General features: G+C 40.9%; 2 protein-coding genes and 1 long non-coding RNA gene across 8 annotated transcripts in view; 1 reads left to right on the forward strand and 2 right to left on the reverse strand.

Moving 5' to 3' along the window:
• The first annotated feature begins 129 nt into the window (after window positions 1–129).
• Window positions 130–18,919, forward strand: tbx4 (T-box transcription factor 4). Of its 4 annotated transcripts, XM_062473576.1 has the most exons (10): window positions 2,195–2,417; window positions 5,576–5,721; window positions 5,904–5,998; window positions 11,014–11,133; window positions 12,932–13,079; window positions 15,990–16,142; window positions 16,415–16,503; window positions 16,740–16,975; window positions 17,183–17,314; window positions 17,666–18,919. In XM_062473576.1, exons 2-10 carry the CDS (start codon window positions 5,578–5,580, stop codon window positions 17,839–17,841), a joined length of 1,293 nt encoding a protein of 430 aa, XP_062329560.1. In that variant the 5' UTR covers window positions 2,195–2,417; window positions 5,576–5,577; the 3' UTR covers window positions 17,842–18,919. The 4 variants fall into 4 exon arrangements, with proteins under 4 accessions (XP_062329559.1, XP_062329558.1, XP_062329560.1 ...); XM_062473575.1 differs by lacking the exon at window positions 2,195–2,417 and adding an exon at window positions 130–313 and having other exon boundaries at window positions 17,183–18,919; XM_062473574.1 differs by lacking the exon at window positions 2,195–2,417 and adding an exon at window positions 1,522–1,602 and having other exon boundaries at window positions 17,183–18,919.
• LOC134029475 (uncharacterized) lies at window positions 7,632–19,477 on the reverse strand. The gene is made up of 3 exons (XR_009931638.1): window positions 19,358–19,477; window positions 19,114–19,229; window positions 7,632–8,611 (listed from the first exon to the last, which is right to left on the reverse strand). It is a non-coding gene; the product is annotated as an uncharacterized LOC134029475 (long non-coding RNA).
• A 3,476-nt stretch (window positions 19,478–22,953) lies between these two features.
• The window catches only part of brip1 (BRCA1 interacting helicase 1), a 46,474-nt gene continuing 46,293 nt past the window's right edge, over window positions 22,954–23,134 (reverse strand). For all 3 annotated transcript variants that reach the window (XM_062473418.1, XM_062473419.1, XM_062473417.1), the window contains exon 27: window positions 22,954–23,031. In XM_062473418.1, coding sequence (XP_062329402.1) covers window positions 22,969–23,031 — 63 coding nt within the window. In that variant the 3' untranslated portion in view covers window positions 22,954–22,968. The remainder of the gene's footprint in view (window positions 23,032–23,134) is intronic.

Genomic DNA, 23,134 nt, shown 5'->3' on the forward strand with positions numbered 1-23,134 from the left:
AAATGTTTGAATTATGTTCAACACCATTCCCGGTAACATAAACAGCTCTAAGTCTACCACAACCAGCCTTCAGTCTACTGCTGTTCCTAATTTTAACACCACGTGACGGTGGGAGTGAATGAAGTTTAAATTCCCTTTCAGAGAGGCAGCTCAAATCAGCCCCTATAAAAAAAATCAACCATTTTATAGCAGCAACCTATATACCACGGCTGGGGTTTGTAAGACGGCTTGAGATTCCCCCAAGAATAGGACATTCACGGACTATAGGCTACAGAGGTCAAGTTCGCCAGACGGGCCCTGCGATCACGTCGAGGTAAACGCTTGATATATATCTGTGGAGATTATGCCACATTGTGAGCCAAATTTTCGTATGTGATTTCCATGGTACACTAATTATAACAAAATGTACACCTAGGCTTTAACTCCTGTTTGTTATTTTAACATGATGATCGGACATGTAGCTGAACTTAGGTTTTATTAGGCTATAGAGTTAAACATGATAGGCTAATTCAAGTTGTTTAACATTTCAGCCTATATACGTCTCAATTTTAATACAAAAACACAATGCAGTAAATGTATAGGCTAATTAACTTTAGTATAGACGCTGTCCCGCGTGATCAGCAGGCCTTCATGTGAAGGCTTTGGCCTTTTCGCGCCACACGACTTATAGGCTACCATTTCTGCTTTACTTCAACAAGAGATTCGACTTACCAAGAAGAAAAAACAGAAATAAAGCATTATTTCATTCCACTAACCGTTAAAATAAGACGCAAAGACCAGTAAATACAAAAATCCGTATTATTCTTATTGAGTAGGCCTATAGGAATACACGCAACTAACAGTCCTAAAATTTATATTTTCATATTATTATTTCTCTCATGTAAAATGTTGTTCTATTTCAAACCAAATGTCAGATCAACGAGTAGCCTATTCGACTCATCAAAACTCTCAACAGCACGCATTTGAAATCCGATGCAGAGATAAAGCAGGCCTGTATGAAATGCCATTTAGCCTACGTTTTCAACAAACATAGACACCTAACAGTATGGATATTAGGACTCAAAGGGGTATTTGCCATTACAAAAATTAAATAAAAGGAAAACAAATCTGCGACTAAAATGATACGGCTATCAAAACTTAATTGAAGACACTTCTGTGGGATGATTGTTAAGTCAGCAATACTGGGTGACAAATATTATGCAAACATCTTAAGAAAAATGACAAACGGTCACTGGGAGGATATTTGGGCTGTTCTCGTTCATTTGGTCATGTCACCAACAAATATAAGTCAAACTCCCACCGACTCACCAGCTTCTAACGTGATTTATAGTCTTTCAGCCTTAGCTTCAACCCATTTACCCTAAAACCGCAACCATATTTCACCAGAAAATTTAAGAAAGTTTTTGCGTCAGCCATGACTGCGTCGCTTTAGATGAAAACAAGCATGGCCGGAGATCGCTCTAGGTAATAGACCTTCTAGGCTAGACCTTCACAGAATAGTCCACTTAACAATAGTCTTCACTAGCGTCTAATCTCATCTGCGTTCTTTAAAATGGACTGCTTGACATGATAAACTTGATTTGACCACGGCTCACCTCACAGGTAGGGCCGCATCTACTATAGCCTACTCAAATTGTTGAATGTGCCACCACAATTGCCACGTCTTCGTGGTTCTATGAGATAAATTTATAGGTTTTCCGACTAAACCTATAGGCTGCATCGTTAGCTGAAATGGAACCAATTGACTACAACAAAAGGGAAGAAAATGGCATCAGTGACATGAAAATACTGAAGGCTAAACGATTTGGACGTTCTTGGCATTTTAACATAATTATTGGATTTTCATTGTTGAAAATTTAGGAAGACCTTGGTAAGTGTTGCGAAACGAGAGGGGTTGTATTGATATCTTCAACAGTAATTATTACTACAATAGACCTCTTTGGTGGAGTAAGTATTAGAGTCCTCATAAGTGGTGCATGGCACTTTCAACAACGTCAGGGCTGCAACGGCAAGAGGGAGGGAGTGGGTTAATGAATGAGCCAAATAATTCAATCCAACGAATGTTTTACCAAAGCAAGGGGTCGAGCAATAAAAAAAAAAAAACTTTTGTGTGATTCTGAGAAAACATCACGTAGCCTAGTAAATTCCCCCTAAACTTAAACCGCACTGCACACGCGCAGAGAGTACACGAGCGTAGATGCATATAACGGAACGGTTAACACGAGTGTTCACGCGTGACCAGGAGTTTATACTTACCGTTATATCGAAAAGATAAGCAGGTCAATTAACATGCGATGCCAGAGGACCTGCAACAATTGTAGGCTAGGTCCCAAAGGAGCATAACTCCTCGAAGTTTCGTTTGTGCAGAACATTTTCTTTTGGAAAGAGATGGATTTCAGCTCGTAATATTTCATGAGGTAAAGTATACTACAGCTGCTTATCTTCAGTATCAGCATGCTTGTGTAGCCAGCACAAAGTAGCAGTCGTTTGGCTGAGCAATAATGAGATTAGATTAGGTCGTTTTTTCTCACGCATTATCTGCCTATTGAATTAGTGAGTGGAGAAAGTGATGAGGTTAGGTTAATGTAAACAAGGATGGAAGGTTATGAAATTCTACTTCGTTAAATGGATGTGCAACAGTTTATGATACACCATTGAAAGAAGTGCATCCAATGGTCAAATATAAGAATACTGACTGAATATCCACGGCATGGACATAGCTGTGGAGCATATACATGTAATTTAATGTTTTCAGAATGTAAAACACATTCACTAATAGAAAATACAATGGCCAATTAACAGTAAATTATCTTACAAATGTAAGTAGTAACCTAATTTTCTGCATTAACATTTCAAAAGGAGATGATACATTTGTTTTTTAATCTGAGTTAAGTCTATCAAATATCATCAATTGCCCAAACAAGAAAACAATTCAGTAGATGATATGATCCAATAAATATAATCGTAAACATAAGATAAAAAGAATTATATTTATTTATATCAAAATGTATGTTTTGTAATATAATTATAAATCCCTATTAGTCTCAGATACAGTTATGCTATTACTACAACTAATAATAAACAAAACATAAAATATATAATAACACATGTAATTTAATAACCTACGATGATCCAATATTCTAAGTCAATTAAATATATTGTTCTGTAATGGTTACCTACATGTTAATCCAACATGATATGCGTAACACTAACACTTGATTAAACGTCTAAAATTGATGATACATAAATAAACATTGGTCAATTGTAAGTTTTTAACAAATCATCAGTTGTTATAGTGTTTATCTTCAAACGTCTTTTAGAATCTGGACATGTAATGTTTTAAATTAAGTGGAAGACCACATTTTTATACCTCATGTATGGGGTACCTGTAATTCATGCAAGTTTGAGGTTTTTCCAGTGAGTCAAATCCCATTGGTTTTGGTGGCACTAACTTGTCTGTGAAGGGACACATAGCTCTGAGACAAAGCTAGGGTTGATTGTTGGTGCTTGATCTACCCTAAGTTTAGAATGGACTATTATGTTAAGAGTGATTGGCGTCAAACAGAATTATTCAGGGTTTTCGCAATGAAACGTACCAGAATACCACATTTCTATGACAAGCTATAAGATATATTTGCCAAAGTAACAAGACAGGTCCAGTGTACAGGGGTGATGAAAATACTGCTGCTTGGACTTCCTGAGGTTCGGGCCTTATTCTCTCTGTACAGTACACTATAGGATTCAGACTTGACGACAAAATGGCAGGTCACACTGAAATTGATGGCAGCTGTCTCAATAACATGCATCATATCTATACATTTAAAGCAGACTCACTCATATGTACATGCGCCAGTGTAGACAGGCACATACAAAAGCACATTTGCATGCACACACCGTATAAATAATAAACCTATTGTCAAACCACGTGCTGTAGGGGTACACACAAGTGTTATGCTACATGCTGATGCCAATGAAGACACATAATACTAGATCATTTGTAATAAAGGTATAATCTTCTTCAAAATACTAGACTAAAAAAATACTTAGAACACTTCACCCAAATTTATAACAACAATCCATAATCACAGATTTGACTGAAAGACATTACTTTATGGATAGCCATCAGCATATCAGATTGACTACGGCGGGAAGTGAGAAAAGCTAACTGACTAAACAGAGGAGTATATGCCATGAAAAGTTTAGCGGATTATATGTCACAGATTGACACAGATATAAACAGAGCGCCCGCTCACCGTGCTTAGTTAAACAGGGTAAGTGAAAGGCCCCGATTCACACTGTAAAACAACCCAGTGCCCAATTTGCGGAAGGCCTAGCCGTGCCTGTCAGACCTTATCTTTATTAGGTTTTTGCAAATGTCTACGCAGGTTTACACTAGGAGCCGCTTCTTGCCTTTTATCCTCAAGAGTGTGCACTCACATTGTTTACACCCCTGAGATTAAGGGTCGGGTGCAAACTGCAGGAATGAACAAGTCGTTCTGCGTGAGCTGGGAAAACCAGGAAACTGTTTCACAGGGCCCAGCAGCAAACTGAGTGGAGTAGAGCTCCCACTCAGTTTCTGCTGGCTCTTTTGTGATGTTTGTTTCAGGGCCCTGAGAGCCGTGAGAGAGGGAAACTCAGCTGGATGACCTCGGCTAATGGAATGAACAGTGTTTAGCCCTGTTACATAAAACTGAGCCACTGCAATGCTAGGAGTGTAAATATTTAATCAAACAATTCTTAAGAACAAATGGATCTTGACCCCGTGGAAGGGGTCTCAGCAGTCTTGGTTGAGAAATTAGGTGATGCCTCACGTTTCTCAAGACTACCTTGCAAATTGGTAATTATAATCAATCCAGTGCTCAACACGGAAATGGAAATACTGTTCCACCATCTAAAGGCAATGAAAATAAGCAGAGCATCCTGAATGAACTAAAGAGCTTATGACTTTTAAAAACCATTTGCCAAAAATAAACTGACTTTCAATAACACAAAACAACTACATTTCTGTTGAAATCAGCAATAACTTTGAAATAACTTTGCCTACCTATGTAATTCTAAAGTCACTAACTTCCATAGTGTTTATGAACAATAACTAGCTTGGGGCCCAGTTCAACCAAAACGAATGTCCTTGTCTCCAGTAGACCAAAAATGTCCACACTTAGCAACCATCAAACTTCAAATTTGCTGACATTTATTTATGTTTAATGTATTTTTGTGGAAAACAAATATAGGTTTCATACTTTGGTGTATATGTGATCTGTTTACTAAGTTTGATAAACGCCAAACATGTAATGGAAGGTTTATTACTTGGCAGACATCACCGATGTCCAATAATTGTAATATTATTGTTAAAAACAAATGATTAATTACAGCCTTACACTAAAGGATTGCAATTAGATTAGCCAAAATGAAATCTTTTCTTGCAAATTTATTTTTGTGTTATTGAAGTAAAAATGTGTACAGTACTATTACAACTGTCAGCTTGTGCATAACTGCTTTAATCATAAGTAATGTATTGATTCACACGAGGGAGTGGGAAATTATTGAAAATATTCTATTTTTTGCTCCTATAAAGAGATGCTCCAGGAGAAAGCCTCAGTTGTGACGGATGACAGTGTGACTGGGGCCCAGACTGAAGGGCCCCCAGAACTTGTCCCCAACCCTTCACATCTGACCCTGCCTACAACTCCCAGCATTCCTCAGGGAAATGAACCTAACCAGGTAAAAAATAGGTAGATAGTCAAAGCAGAATGCTAGCTGTAGATTAAATGTATATGCCCACAAACTGGTTTTTGACCAAAGTATATTATTTTTTTATAGTTTAAATGTATTTCTCAGCATAAACAATTACGTATAGTGCAGCAATTTGGTAAGTTGTCTTTTCTGTTTGAACATTCCTGTAGAATATTGAGAGTATCAAGGTACTTCTACATGAGAGGGAGTTATGGAAGAAGTTTCATGAGGCTGGTACAGAAATGATCATAACTAAAGCAGGCAGGTGAGTCCAAGCAGTAAATATACACCACAGTGAATGCATGGGGTATATTACACAATGTACTTGTAGATGGGATTGTCTTTATGTGTGTATTCCTGTTTAGGCTTTCATGCAGCAACCTTTCATGCAAAGCCTATAGGATAGTGATACAAATTAAAGGATGAATGTGTCTTCGTTTGATTTGCAGGCTAATGTATTTAGAAAAATATGTTTACATAAAAAATTTGCTCAATATTGTTTACCAACGGTGTTTGAAGGTTTTGCCAATACTACCACTGCCAGTTTATGGAAAGCTGAATTCCATACCTAATTATTTTTGCCACCTGAATTTTAGCATTTGCCATGACCAACTGGTAAGTTCCAATCACAACACACTGTGTAACAGCTATTAAGTCTCTGCCTCCGATGTAGTGCAGGGGCAAAATTCATATACCAGTGAATATGTAATTGAAGACCCAAACGACTGGTCTGTATGTTAAATTTAATGTGCCCCATGGATTAGATTGTAACCTTCAGACATTAACCAGAAGATGAGTCGACATTCTCTACCGACCTCCACCTCTCATTTCTCATGGGGCTTTTTTTTTGTAGTCCAAAATGGAAAAGGTCGCCACATTTTTTCTTTAATGCCGCATCACTGTGAAAGATGGGCTTTCCCTTGTCCAGCTGATAAAGTGCGCTTAGAATCCTTAAAGCCTTTGAAGGCCTAGGCAGCGCTTAACTACACAGCTGTGCTGGAAAACCTGAATAGGCTTACTTTCAGTCAGCTCTACAGCAAAAGAGTATGTTTATGTTGCTTAGTCATGGAGAAGCTATGTGTCTATCATTCAAAGTTACAACATTGAAAATAAAATCTCTTAAGAGCAACAGAAATTACAGCAATGAATAATGCTTGGTAGGCACTTACCACATGTTAAAAGTGCAGTTAGTGTTGGTCAACTCCATGGGGGGAAAAAGTGGCAGCTAATATGTATCATATTTTTTAAACAAATCAGATTAAGTATGTTATCCAATAGCAAAATCTACACAACGACAAGGCTTTATAGATCCAAGTTGTGAACAGTATGTTATCAAGTAAGCTCATAACGTTAATATGTTAAATCCTTAACTAAAATGGTGGAAATCATTTGTGTGAAATGAACGTTTAAAACACACAGTTTATCAAAGGGTTTGAAGGTTTATTTGGATGTTTTTAACTTTTCCATCTGTATCCAAAATATTAAATGTTACTCTTATTCAAAAGTCGTAGCTAGCCACCTTGCTCAAAAAGTTTTAACAGACAAAGCTTTGTGTAGCTGAGTGTGCTAAAGCAATGGGATGCCAAGCTAATGGCAGCGACATTTTTAAGGAATGAAGCTTGGAGGCGATAAATTTAGCTGCATGCTAAACATAACAAACTGTTGGCATACTGGCCATTAAAATTATTTGACCAAAATAGTAATTTTTGTAGTAGACCATGCTCATTGTGCACAGTCAAAAAAACAAGAGGATATCCCTAACTCTAATTGGAGGAAGTGTATGGAGCATGTCAAGTACAAAGTTTCTTGAGTTTCAGTTATCTGAAATTAAAAAGAGCAGATCATGTTTTGTTATTCATGATTAAACATGATAAAAAGTAAATAATATAAAAACCAGGATGGACCTGCACATTTGTAAATTCCGAGCTATAAAATATTACAGAATATTCACACAATGTGCCAAGATGAAATATTAGTATGCAACCTTATTATTATGCAACCTTATACTAGGTTTATACTAGACAGATAAATATAGGAGGGATGACAATGACAGAATGGCAATCTTTAAGGGGTGGCCAGTGAGTGGTTTCTATCCTTAGGATAAAAGATGGGAAACATATAGATATCTGACCCACAGGGAGAGGGCACAGTAAAAGATCAGCGCTCTTTCAAGGATAGCGATGCCAGTGGACAGACACTGACGACCTCTGGAATCCAACAGTGTGAGGTCTACTCCCTTAAGACTACTGCTCAGGAAGAGGTCTGCAACTCTAGGGGATGCATATTTAGCAGCCAGGAAGTGATGTTTGTACATTGTATGGGGACCCTCATCCCTTAGGAGTCTTTTAAGCCCAATGTTGACCATGGAGTGAAAGGGTAACTTCTTAAGACACTAAGGTAGATACCAAACAGGTGCACAAGTTCATAAGCAAGGGGTAAGAAAATGGTCAGTTTGTCTTTAGCTGAACTGTCCTACTTCCTGGTTGGAGTAGCTCCAGGGGTAGCTATCCCCAAGATTGGGCATCGCCCTACCCCCTTTGTCTATGCTGGGTGGAAATACTCCTCCAGCTCAACCCTTCAGCCTCTAGCCGTGCCGTGAACTCACAGCCAGCACCTTAACTTGAACATGGACGGCTTGTTATTGTGAGTGTCACAGTCCCGGCCTTAATCCTCCCTCTTCAAAGCGCCTGGTGCTCCCTCTCCTCGCTCTCTCTCTCTCTGTACACAGTCCGTCAGGGGGAGCGACGGCAGGGTGATAAGAGGAGCCCGGCGCCCGCGATCGACAGCGTCTAGCTGGGGATGGGCGCTCCATCATCCCTCCGTTGCTCCTTTTGATCTCCTTCCCGGCACCGTAGGTTCCCAGAGAGGGGATGGTTAACTGGAGGGCCCAGGCATACAAGTGAATGGCTGAGAGAAACAGCTGGCAGGCCACACAAACACACACCCTGACACTGATATCATACACACTTTCTACGTCCATTTCTCATCCTCTCCTCTTGACACACAAACATTCTCAGGCGTTCTCACATGCACACCAGCGCACATGTGCTGTAAAAAGCAGCCCATGATAATCAGCTTGTTCTTCATTGATTTAATAATTTTTGTCAAACACTTTTTATATTTATAAACAAAGGCATGCTTGTACAGTGGTCTTCACTTAAAGAAAAAGGAACTGTAAATCCTGGACATTTATAATTTCCCCATCACACCTGGATGCTTTGCCATGGAAACAACATTGTCTGTCACCAGGGAAACTCAGAACTGAGATGGCTGGGCTATCCAGGCACTCCCCATTACAACTGATATATCCAGGCATTAGTCATTAGATATGCCATGTGATCCAGTGTGGGCCCCCTTGTTGGAGCTCTTTCAGTAGTGGCCCATGGGAAAAGAATAGCATTCCACTGTAGCGCAATGAATTAGGTTCAGCGTGGCATTTCCCATCTTTATCTGCTCCCCTTTCATGACACACTTGGGTAAACTGATAAACAGTAAATAAAACACTAACTGGTAGAACTATATTATAGTGAGAAACTGGAAATAAATCACTACTTAAATAAATCAAGTAGGTATTTGGGGTAAGAATAATTCCAACAGTGCAGTAATACCTCATCAGGTCGTACACAATTGTCTGCAAAAAATAATCTGTATTTAGGTGGATTATTTTACGCACAAATTCTATAACCTGATTCAAGAACTGGATGCTTCTAATTCAGAAGCAAGTTGAACACTTTCACACAGTTTTTCAGTGGACTATAATTAGGGGGAATATGGGGAACTGAATATATTTTCAGAGTAAGATAACACATTTGCTTATAGCTTTCAGTAATTCTTTGAAAAAAAACAATAGTCAGTAGTTTTGGAAGGTTTTCATATCGAGATTCATAGAGACCTCTGATGACCAAAGATGCATATGAAATTCCATGACTTGGGGATGTGAGGATGTCTGTTTCGGATGTTCCCCTATGATTAAACTGTTTCAGCCCAGGACTGATCTCCCCGATCCCCACTAATTCAGAGCCAGAGAGAGAGTAGAGATTACCTGCCTACAATCCCTGCTCTCTTACTGTGGGAGTATTTACAGTAATGTGACCCAAGGCCAAGCTTTCGGGTTCCAGTGTCAGGTGCTATGGGCCTTTGAAGTTATGCGTTTACAGCAAAGAGCCATTCGCTTGGGCTAAGGGGAACTGCCCCCAAAGTAATCCATTCAGAGAATATGTCAGGCTTTCACAAGTGTGTCCCACTATTTCAACCTGTTGCTGGGGGTAGCAGCAACAGATAAGGCCCTTTGACCGCAGTCGCTGGGGGCAGTGACGAGTCAGCTGTCCAAACTGTTGTCGGACTCAAGCTGCCATTAAAAAGCACTTAGGGGTTTATAAGGGGCACTGACTCCCTTTGCAACTTTTGCTTTGACGCAGATGGAGAAGAAAAAGAGCCGTTTTCAGGGAAGAGGTCACGGAAGGTAGCGCTATTCATGTGTTTTATGGCCTATTCAGCCATATTAGCATACTCTCTCTTCCAGTTCTGCAGTACTCTAGAGGATGAAAGATGCAGTATGGTACCACACTTGTATAGAAAAATATCTTTCATTATGCAGAGGAATGGAGAAAATTTAGAAACTTCAATGGAGAAAATTATTTCCAACAATTTTAAATGATTCTACAACAATATTGGTGGATCCCTTTTAAAGGTCTTTTGAAGACCTTGTTTAGCTACTGTCAGTTGGCTGATGTCTTGCTGATCTTCACTTTCACAAGCATAATCAAGGCTGGTTAAAGCCCTCAGAAAGTGCTTCTGTTCCACTCTCAGCTGGGATGCTAAGCCCAGAAATAGCCACCTTTGTGTGAATTAATATTCAGGCTGGAAGCAATGTTGGTAATTTTACTGGTAGGTGTTTAACACTGCTTGAAACAATTCTCCAAGCTCCTTGTCACTTTTGTTCTTGAACAGCTTTAATGTAGGAGAAACAAGGGTAACGCTTTACCTAATGCTTTTAATCGCTCCTTATTACCAATCAACCCTCATCCAAGTCCTAACAAGCTGTTACATAGCAGTAGATATGAAGTTGCATCTCTTTGTCATAGTTTCTTGACAGTTTGAACACTTACTGAAAATGTACATTCAAATATGTGTCACTGACACACATTAAGAAAAGACAAAGCAGGTAATACCAATTTCATCTCTCCGGGCTAAAGTATAACTCGGGAGATCCAGTTAAAGGGTGAAATTAGTGAGGAAAACATCCAAATTCCGATCCATTCTGTATTTTGCTCCTTACAGGAGGATGTTCCCAAGCTACAAGGTCAAGGTAACAGGGATGAACCCAAAGACCAAGTACATCCTCCTGACAGATATTGTACCGGCCGATGACCATCGCTACAAGTTCTGTGACAACAAATGGTGAGTCATTAGCCAAGTGGTTCTTCCAGGTATCTTTCATTCACGTGCATTCCCAGTTCTCCATGTGAATCATCATCACTGGCATGTATGAAAAGCTTGGTGTCTTACTTTGAAGCCCAGAGCACTTGGATTCACAAAATTATAGTTTGACAGCATGGAAAAAGTTTTAATCCAGCGTGCGACTGTAGAGTTAATCGACAGTCACATCCATAAATGCTTCTCATATCTATTACTGTAACGATTTATTTGCATTGTCATAGTAGGTTAATTTGATGCTTTATTGCTTTAGACACAAGTCTGCATAAGGCAAGGCAGTTTAAACACAATGAAAGAGATGGACGGTCTAGACATAAATGAGAGGATGAGCCTAAGAAGAAAAAAACATGGATCTCTGATTCCCCTTTATCCTACCGCTCTTCACCAAAGCAAAATCATTACTGAGTATATCATTGGTGTGCAAAAAAGAGGGATACATTATAATGCCGAGACAGTTTCTAACGCTTAAGATAATACCTACCACAAATTCCAACTGTACACACTGCCTGGATGCTGGTATCTTCAGAATTCCTACACCCACTATACAAGGTCTTCCATTCGAATACAGCTGCTCACCCTTACTTTATCAGACATGCTGTTGGTGTATTACTTCTGGCATTTGCTGTGTACCAAAGAGAACAGTAAGTGCTGCTCTTCTCCAACCTGCTTCATCCGTTTGGGATGGAGAGATGGAGCGTGAGTCCTCCCACTTGAAGCCTCCAGCTATGGGACAGATTTAGCTGATGTGGTGGAATAATTTCAGTCATTTTCATAATCAGTATTCTAAAAAGGACAACGCTAATCCTTTCTGCTCATGGAGAATTAATTATTTAATCCAACAAAATATGCCACCATTTTGCATAACATGCTTCACAGCTAACCAGCTGTCAGATGTCAAACTTCTTGTGAAGTGATAAGTCTGCGAATGTGTCTCTGAGTTTGAAAACGCCATGTTTAATAGCATTCGTGGTCCTTTGTTGTTTTCAAATACTTCGGTGTTATAGCAGAACAGGCTGCTGTCACTATGCTCACGGTGGCTGTGGATTGTCATTAGCACACAGTTTATTACCGCAGGGCACTGGCAAGCCGCCTGTCAAAACCAGCGGGCTAAAAACAGCTGGGCTGTACCCACTGTCCTCCGATTGACCCTACGCCTGGGGGCGATACCACCGCCATTGACTCCGCCCCCTAAAGCAACATCAAAGCTGGCAATGCGCGTCTGCCAACACAACTGTATCCAAGGGTGGACCGAAAACAAAGGTTATGCCAAGAGAACCGCTGTAAAGATGCAAGCTTTCTTCAGAACAGACATTTTTACAGGCATTTCTTCCAGATCTTGTGGGATGGCCTGGAATTTCAGTATTTGCCAGTGTGGGTTCTGGAGTTGCTCAGCGACACCTTGGAAGAGCATAATTAGCAGTGATGTTAGGTTAAAGCAAGCCCCTCTAGTCAAAAAAAAATTATATGAAAGGTTCCCATGGTGTGTGCGCATTGAAACCACTAGTATTTTGCATCATTACTATATTTGTGTTTGGCATGGAAAGGAGACCATCGGGCCCATCACTGAGCCAGAAAACAGTTGTGTGAGAGCTGTCATCTAGTGGCAGGGGTTGACAGGGTGGTTTCTGAATCAGGGTGGAAAGACTGAGGCATCTTTTACTCTTGCAGTATGCCATGAACTTCCCAGAGGCAGATGATATGAAATTACTAATCCATCACCCTCTCTCTCCCCTTTCTACTCCTAATGTTTTTACTTCCACAGGATGGTAGCTGGTAAGGCAGAGCCTGCAATGCCAGGTAGACTATACGTTCACCCAGATTCCCCTGCTACAGGAGCTCACTGGATGAGACAGCTGGTGTCATTCCAGAAGCTAAAGCTTACCAACAATCACCTGGACCCCTTTGGCCATGTGAGTCACCTTATTGTCTACCTAAAGTATACTCCTAACACTTTTGACTAGAGTACTGTCAGATGTGTTTAAATCAGTATGTATGCAATGAATGAATGATTCTGTTTATATTTCAAATAGCAACCCAGTGACAGGTCAGGAAAAAGTAGGGAAAAAGTCCACTTTCTTCTGAGCCCCGGTCCGGACACCTTCGGTTGACCAATCAGAGCACCATAGTCCCGTTTTCAGTTGGCACATACTACGTCCTTCCAGTCCATTTCCAATCAACAAAGTCCATAACCGGTCGAATCAGTGTCATCAGCAAAGCAATAAACAGCTTGAGTGCTCAAAAGGATGTCAATTTGATCTTCTTCGATTAGAAATGTTACTGACGGTTCAAAAGAAGGGGACAATCGCCAATATGGCGATTGTCCCCTGGGACATTTCCCCCTGTCCCCCTGGGAAACCTAAAAAAGGTCAAAGGTTTCAAAATTGAGGGGAGGGGAAAAGATACACATGCAGACAAGACAGAAGAAGGGAGGGAGATACACATAGGAAAGAAGTGTGAAAGAGGTAGCTGGCTCAAGAAAGAAAGGGAGGCAGTCTGACACAAGAAACATAGAGAAGAATTGAGCGTCTTGGCGCTGAGGGAGGTGAAAAGTGTGACCGTGGCAGTGCAACCCAGAGGGACTCTGGGATAGCTTGTCCAAAACCATCCTGTCAGCAGTGGAGCTCATTAGGTTCATAACCTCTCGGGTCAACGCCGGGGCCTGCTGTCAGGTTGAGTCGAGCGCCTGGCCAGTGATAAGGGCGCGTAACGAAAACTGAGAGAGAGGGAGGCCTGGCTATGTACGGCTGACGCCCATACCAGCAGGGGCACAAGGGAACCACCATTTCACTGTGTTCCAATGGAACCTTCCCTAGGCTCACTCACACTTGAGCGCAGTGAGAAATCACTCCTATTAAAATCTCACAGCTGAAATTAAAACAGCCTGTTTTAGACTACGATTAGATTAATTCGATTAATATGGAGAAATCATCAGATTCAGCGTCCGTATGATGGAAGCTGAGTCCGTATGACATATTAGATCTTGACAGTCTAACCCAAAACTGCCATAACCTCCACCCTCTACCCCAGAGATGCTCAACATCAGCAGAATAAGCAAAACCCCCACTGATCTGGGCTCCCCTGCTACTGTTGGTCAAGTTATGACCCTTGATAGTGATTATAAATACAGATTCTACTTTTTTAGTGTTGATACTTAAATGTCCCCCCTCACCCTTCTCAAACAATATTAAATATATTGTCCATTTAGGAAACAATGACTAAATGTGTGTTATCTAAGTCAGTGGTTCCCAACCCTGGTCCTCAGGGCACCCCTGTCCTGCATGTTTTAGATGTTTCCCTGCTCCAACACACCTGATTCAAATGAATGGTCATAAGCAGACTTCTGCAGAGTTGGATAACGACCCATTCATTTGAATGTTGGGAACCACTGATCTAAGTGACCTATATCATTTTCCACTTTTGTGGAAAATGACCTTTAAATTTGAAATTGTCATGTTCAAACTGCAAATGGTTGAGATTTAAGTCCCTGCTGATTACCAATATAACCAGTGTAAAGGATTTCAATGTACTGTACTGGTGAATACAACATGTTACTTAAAAGGTTAATAAAAGGGTGCTTGCTTGGATTCTAAATTTTTCTGAGGGTCCTACCTTGATCAATGCAATTAGACAGCGGTAAGCCAGACTAACTCCAGACACCAACTAGAAAGAGCAAAAAAAGATCACAGGAGATTCTCCAGCCGACCTATCAATAGCTTATCTTACATTTACATTTAGTCATTTAGCAGACACTCTTATCCAGAGCGACTTACAGTAAGTACAGGGACATTCCCCCTGAGGCAAGTAGGACACAACATCAGTTGGCATGACCGGGAATCGAACTGGCAACCTTCGGATTACTAGCCCGATTCCCTCACCGCTCAGCCACCTGACTCTTTACCCTACCCCCCAAACAAGAGCATGTGAGTATTGGGCTGTGGAGGGTTCGTCCTTAGTCTAGCCCCCTGTGCCTCACTGGTCTTCACTCCTCTGTGGGAGCCCCATGGAGGAGCAGACTCCTTCAGGCTTAGCCCTGCTTGTAGGCAGTGTGTCTAGAAGGCGGGGGGGTGGAGAGCTTGATGATCATCGCCTTCGACAGAACTGAGCTAGAGATGACCCTGCCCCACGAAGACAAACGCTTGGTTGAACACACAGCTAGGTCTGCTCTGAACAGACTGGTGCCGGTGTGCTGACCTGCCCAAACAAAGCTGAACACTGATCATAGTTAACACATGTGCTGACTGGTGCACTGAACAATTGAGATGCAGTCAACCCAAGTGTGACAATGATGTGCTTCAGAGAGCCTGTTTACTGCTAAACATGAATTGCAATAAGAGATAAATGAAAATGTGCCTGCAACTTTTTCAACGCTATTAAAAAGAGGCAGCATGCCTGATCAGTGTATTTATCAAATATTTGTTCTTATTACATGTGCCTGCTTAAATATCCTTTCCATAAAATAATCAAAGAAATATTTATCTCGTACAGTATGAGCTTAAGATGTCTATATATTCCATTTTATGACCCATCCATAATCCACCCTGACCAAGGAGAGCCCATCATTGCCGCCTATACACCATAACTATTAAAACAGCTGCAAGTACCTGCGAAAGCACTAGGTGTGGAAAACCTGAGCAACTAAATCTATCCATTCACACTATGGCTCTATTCAAGTCAATATAAATGACATCACTCTGCATTTACAGGGTTGCCATTAGCTACTTCCTATAATATACATTAAACTTCAGACATTCACATTTTTGACTTTCTGCTTTAGTAAAATCATGTCCTGAAGATGGTCTTACTTTTTTCCCCTCTTACAGATCATCCTCAACTCTATGCACAAGTACCAGCCCAGACTGCACATTGTCAAGGCAGATGAGAACAACGCGTTTGGTTCAAAGAACACGGCCTACTGTACTCACGTCTTTCACGAGACTGCCTTTATCTCCGTCACATCCTACCAGAATCATAAGGTAACACACTGTACTTCAGTGGGTACCGGGTTCTCATTACATCAATAATGTGAGAAACAATCTGGGTCCACGGAGCACTGACTACCATTTACAGGATCTGATTCTGCACTGACAATGTAAATTGGATTTATTATAGATACAATTAACCAAAAAATCTTAATAGTATCAGTAGTAGTCCCCCTGAACCACAGTTACAGTAGTCATATTTGTTATTGTTTCATGTCTGTTGTACTGTCAGACATGTCATAAAACGTAATTTTATTTATGTTTAGATCACTCAGTTGAAGATTGAGAACAATCCATTTGCCAAGGGTTTCCGTGGCAGTGATGAAGGGGACCTGCGTGTCTCAAGACTCCAGGGGTATGTTTCAGAGAACCTGTCACTCGTAATGTCTCAATGAAATACTTAAGTGATGGCTGAAAACGATAGTTTTGGCATGGTGAAATTTTCTTTGGAACCAACTCTCCTTCCTCAATTGCTTCAATACTTTTTTGTGCCAAGCAACTGTGAAAGGAATAAGTGTGCTTCAGTCCCTTTTCAAGAAAGCTAAATGTTCCTTAAATGCTTAGCTAACTGGTGTTCATATATTGCCTTAGGAAAGACTACCCAGTGATTTCTAAGAACATGGTACGTCAGAGGCTCATATCTTCACACAGTCACCTGGCAGGAAAGTTGGGAGCTGGAGTTCTGACAGGGCATCCCCAAGTCCTGTCCCATTATCAGTATGAAAGTGGAGTCCCCCTGTCCAACTCAGACCACCAGGATCACCTCTCCAACCCCTTCCCTCCAAGCAGAGAACCTGGGCTGCTCTATCATTGCTTTAAACACAGAGGTGAGTTAAGGAACACTCAACTACCGATCTTAACTTGTCAGTTGCAGAAAAGGGCTTTTAGTAGTGTAATGTTTAGCTTGCCTTCACTTATGAGTTAGGGTGCTGGCATAGCTTGAGGCCAGGTACAGTATAAGAAGCAAAGGGTAGCAGGCAAGGGGAGAGGTTTGTAGATCTTGATAAAATAAGTCACATGTATTTATTTGACAGATAACACCAGACACTTGGAACTGGGGTGTAAACGCCCATACTTGGAGACCGCACCGCCCGCAGCCCCTGAAGACCACTACTTCCGATCCGCTCCTTCCTATGAGCCACCATTGCTATCTCACCCCTACTGCGGTGAGACACTAAGCTCTAGGGAGGCCTGCATGTATGGCAGCATGGAAGGGGAATCAGGTGCTGGGCCAGGCGGAGCGGAGGACCTGACTCCCCCATCACTGAATATGTGGGCATCAGTGCAGCCTTATCCTCGCTACAGTATGCAAACAGTAGACACTGTCCCATACCAGCCCTTCACCGCCCATTTCACCAGCACTGCCACTGCCACTTCTGTGGTGCCACACCACTCTGCCTCTATGGCTCCACGCCCTCAGTCTGACTTAGGGCTCTACAGCCCGGCCTCAGCCCAGCGAGGCCTCACCGCCATACCCTCTACGTCCTCCTCTTCATCTTCCTCTCCACTTGTTGCAGGCTCCAGGGACAGGGTGGCCCATCCACCTCTCTACCACAGAAAGCCAGGGTCACCTCTCCGGCCTCACAGGGATTTCTCGGCTTTCCCGACACAGACTGGTTCATCCATCCGTGACCCCTCCTATCAGTATCAGATGGGACTGAGCACTGTTGGGGCCCACTGGACAGAGAGCTAATGAGTCACACCCCAAAGACAGTGGTGTTGTCCACTCAGCCCACCCACAGCCAGCCAAGGTCCCCAAGCAGCCACGCTGGCTGTGAAGCATGTCATTAACACAGCCATGTTGCACACTGAAGCCATAGAAGTTAAGCTACAGACAAAGCAGGGTGGCCAAACATGAGTGAAAGATTTACCAGAATACTGCAGCTTCAAACCAACGTAGTGCTTTCTACATGCTTTGGTTATAATTCCATAGGATGGGCCCCCCCTCCATGTATTTATGCAGAAGAGTGCCACAAGTTATTATTCATTAAAAATTATAAATGTTATGCAGTGCCAAAAGGAGATGTGCTTAGCAGACTTTTGATAGTATGTTAAAAGTATTAAATATATTTTTTACTGTTGAAAACAGACTATAGGTGGACAACAAGCCCACCCATACTGTCCTGAACAGAATAACCAAGAGTGTGCAGGTTTCATCCCTTCACATAAAGTGATGCTAGCCACACTATATCGTGACTTTGATTAGAATGAAACCATCTTCTAAAGGCCTTTAGCATTAAGCCAAAGTCTTTGAACCACAAAACAGCGGTTAGCATTTGGCTCCCTTAACAAGAGTCCAAAACGATGATCTTGGTGAAGTGGGACATCAGAGAGGTCCCAAACTGAGCAGATGGGAGCTTAAGGAGCCGTCGTTAAGCCAAAGCAAGGAAAGGAACAGAGAGCGCTGCACAAATCCCAGACCCAAATGACTGAGTCGGAAAAATCCTTACAAGACTGCAAATGTAAAACAGCCCAAGTGGGCAAGGAGCCACATGGAAAACTGTGCTGAAGTAGAGTCTACGGAGTAACATTCAGCACTGTCAATCTCCAAGTATTGACAAGTGAATACCACATTATCTTGTGGAATTTATGTAATTGGATACAAGCGTAAGCTATATACAATGTGATACAATGTGGTACAATGGACTGGGTGATGATCTGCGTGACTATGTTCTAATTTGACCCCATACTAATCCATTTCATTCATGTTTTTAAACTAATAACGTTTTTCATGTTTCAAACTTTTTGCACACCTAATGAATAAATATTTTCATGTCTCCCAATGATGTTTCCAGTTATGTTTACTCTACTTTTTTTTTTCCTGGGTACATATACTTAGTAAAGTACAGATAGAGTAATTTAGATTTGATATTAAATGTTATAGTCAAAAGACGATGAAAGTGCTTGATGACAAGTTGAGAGGGCTGTACATGGTTGATTTGTGCCGTACTCCTACAACACGTACCTCATCACTAGAGATTGCTTCATCCTGAGGCCCAATAAAACGTCAAGTCTGTCATTCTTCTACAGGACTATCCAAGACCTCATCTCTTTCTCTCGCTGTGTATCTGTCTTTTAAGACTGGAGAAAGGAAGGAGGATGTGATACAAGAGACAGACAAGTAATAAACCAACAAAAGGCACATTTAATAAAAAACAGACCAATATTAGTGAAACAACTCAAAAGCTTGAATATACTCAAGCACTCACCTGAGTTACACTAGGAAAATGGATTGAGATGCAGGGTCAGAAGTTGAGGGAAAACCTAAGTTTACAAAGATATATGACACCAATAGTAATTTGCTGCATGGTCAATAAAACGTAATCCATTAATTGGAAAAGCATAAAAAAAGATGCACCCATTTGAAAGTTATTAATAAATTATGTACACAAACAAAGGCATACTGACGTGATAAAATGGGTTGGCAACCTTACAGCTCATTGAAATAATACTTCATCCCTCCTGAAAAGTGATGACATGAAAAGCTATTGCATCATGTATACTTACATACCAAAGGCATCTAAGTATACATGATGCAATAGCTTTTCATGTCATCACTTTTTTGTCATAGAATAAAGAAAAGATGTGATGAGGTTAATTATTGCTCATTTTACAAAGATATTCTAAAATAGTCTGGACGCGTTTTCTGGTACCCCTTAGGAAAGATAGTGATTTTCCAAACCAGTTGGTATCACGTGTCCAATCTTGTTATCTGTCATTCTGCCTATTTAAATAGAGGAAAGTACTAACTGTGCCGTTTGGCCGATTAAGAAAAGGTGTGGGACCCTACCGAAAAGTGGCCAAAACTTTCCTAGTAATGTCACCGACTGACTCACTGTGGTGGCTTCCCAGGCGTTTTTCACACAGAACAGCCTTGAGTTTGCCATTGCATTGTTTTCAATGCCACGAAACAATTTAGAAGCTCTGCATTATTATGCATGCTAGCAAGTGCGCTAGTTGCTATCCATTCTCTATAGAAACACAGTAATGTGCTTCTATAGTTAGTCTAGCTAACATGTAGTATATTTAAGCAATAAGGTACGAGAGGCAGTACTTTATCGCCAATAAAGTACGTGTTCAAGGGTGTTGTGCGCGGAGGGCCGGCAAACCCTGGAACACGTACTTTATTGGCGATAAAGTACTGCCTCTCGTACCTTATTGCTTTTATAATACGGTTGCCAGCGAAATTATAAATAGTAAATAAATAGTAAGCTGCCTTTCAGCACAAAATAGTTATAGACAACAAACATTGTGTATCGCATTTCAGTAGCCGAGAGAAAATAGTCCCTGTAAACAGTGGCTGTTGCTATGCAACGGACAAACAGCATCGTGAACTTCACGTTTGTTAGCCTAGCTAGCTAGCTAGATCTCGGAATTGACTTTGCTCATTTCATAAAAGCTGCCTTTAAAATAACAACAATGACAATGGGACACTTTCAATAAAATAATATTTATTTTAAACATTAGGTTGATAGATTTGGATATTTCCACTAATTGTGCATCCATGGAAAACGTTTCTCATGTCCCCTTCGTCTCTGATGACATCGCTTTCGACCACTCTTGCTCACTCTTGCTCTCTCATCTTCGGCTAACCACTCATCAAAAGTTCTTCCCCCCAAAAGATCGAAGTTAACATGAAACATGTTTGCTCACTGTTAATCTTGAAATGACAACAAAATGACAACGACAACCATGTGACAACGAAAATTACCAATGACAACCAAAAATGTAACCGTTATTTTGAGTGCGCACTAATATGGAACGCTCCATTTTAAGGCAAATGTAAACAGGCGTACTGTAAACACCTGTACACCGTACAGTACTTTATGATCAATAAAGCACACCCCGTGACTCACTCTCAACCAATCAGAATGCTTGATTTCAACCACCCGTATTATAATACGGAATTTGCGTTGGAAAGTATCCAAACGATTTATTCCAGCTAGCGACAGACAGCGAGCCCGGCCTTGCCTAACTAGCTAGTAACCTCGTAAGTCTAGGAAAGTTTAGGCCACTTTTCGCTACTGTAGTAGGCAGTCTACGTGCGAACTTGTAGTTGGATGTTATAAAACAATTGTTAATAATTGTTATTAAACAATGACATTGAAAACGTGTCAACCCGTATTTTCAGAAAACCCGGGCCTGTCATCCACACCCCGCTCATCTCTGGGTGGACTGGCGACTTGCTATGACATCACGGAAGTACTATAGACCAGTTATTTTGTTACTGCTCAACAACGAAAACGGATATTTCCGAAGTAGCAAAAAGTCGCCAGATTTGTCGCTAGAGGGGAAAGGTCGCTTAGATTGGCAACACTGGACACACTTTCAGTTAGCATATGGTAGCCTACTGTTTGAATCACAATGCCAAGATAGTTACAAGTTAACGTTGTTTGAATCAGCTCGTTTCAAAGGGGTTTCTTCATGAATGAAATGCAATATGAGCAAATGCTTAAAAACACCAGAAAGGGACAAATTGGGAAGTTGAAATCACAATATAGTTTAGGACCATTTTTACACAGGATTGCCCAGTTTCGTTGTTTTAATGGAACCGTTTCAACCATGTGAGCCACATCTAAGTAGCTAGAGCTCTTGCACACAGGAAGAGAACCCAGTTGCATTCTATACTTTCACTTTGGTGTATGCGTTTAAATCTATGCAATCTTCATAAATAAGTATATTAAATATAGAGAAATATTAGTTGTAGCCTACCATGTTAGAATACCCATGAAAACTCGCCTTTCTCCAAATATCTGGACATTTGATGTTAGTTAACAGAAGGTTTGGTGATGAACTAATTTGAGCACATGTGTCCACTGATATATATCAATCAAAACAAGGGATGCATCTAAAGAAGTAATTGAAAATTATTTTCCTGTCATATAATTTAATTGGTTTCATAATAGTTTACATTGTGCAAACACCAGTCCGGTATCTTTGTGAATGGCAGGGTGTGAGAGCATAGGGTCTAGCTGGCCCTCTGCTTTCTCTCTCACACAGCACTCATTAGGTCCTGAGTTATGGTGATGGTCGGGCCCTGGCTCTTGTCAGCACCTCCTTTCTCCCTTTTCTTCTTTCCTTCTCTGTCTCTCTAGTCTGTTGTGGGGGGGAAAGGCGTCTCTGTCCATGGAGCTACCAGTGCAACAAATCAATGGTCAGGGATCTAGGACCTTCAAAACGTCATGAAATGCTAAGTAACTACGTAGACTGAAGACTTCATGCACTGAAATCATGGCGATGGGGATTTTATCTTTTTTTTGACAGTGATAAAGAAAGCTTAAATACATACAAATACGTTACTGAAGTATCGGATGTGCAACTTATACTCAATAAAAAAAATGCAGTCCAGTTCCATTGTTATTGTCATTTTCATTGTCAATAGAGACAGACATAAAAGCAGGAAGAGAGAGATGGGAAGACATTCCAGAAACAGCCCCCGACGGAATCAAACCCAGGCCCCTGTGGTAAGGCCTTACCCTATGTAGTATGCGCACTTACCCGGTGAGCAAGCAGGGCATCACAGTATAGTTCCACTGTTGTGACAAAAATTCCACAGACTACACATGTACAACATTATTACAATTAGTAATATAAATTTAATTTAAATCTGGCAGAGTATTTAAATTACCAACATAGGATACATATGGGTACAATATTTCACTAACACATAACAAAAACTACCTAATTAACCAACCAGCATTTGCTATAAAACATTGTATACATGCCTTTGTACTGCAAATTAAAGTAGCAGCAAGCAACGCTTATGTAGTGATGTACTCAGACCAAAACTCTGGTGTCTGAATGTATATTTTAGATTTAGCTACACAGGATTGTGGGTTTGGATAAGGGAGCAGAATTGAACCGCAGCAGGTGCCAACCAGATCTATAAGCAAAAAAAGATACAAAAAAAGTGTCATATTTCAATATTCAATGAGCCCAGACTTGCGTATACCATGTGAACAGATTTAGTTTAGTCAAATAATCAA

Source organism: Osmerus eperlanus, chromosome 11 (assembly GCF_963692335.1).
Source record: "Osmerus eperlanus chromosome 11, fOsmEpe2.1, whole genome shotgun sequence".
In the NCBI taxonomy this organism is placed as follows: Eukaryota; Metazoa; Chordata; class Actinopteri; order Osmeriformes; family Osmeridae; genus Osmerus; species Osmerus eperlanus.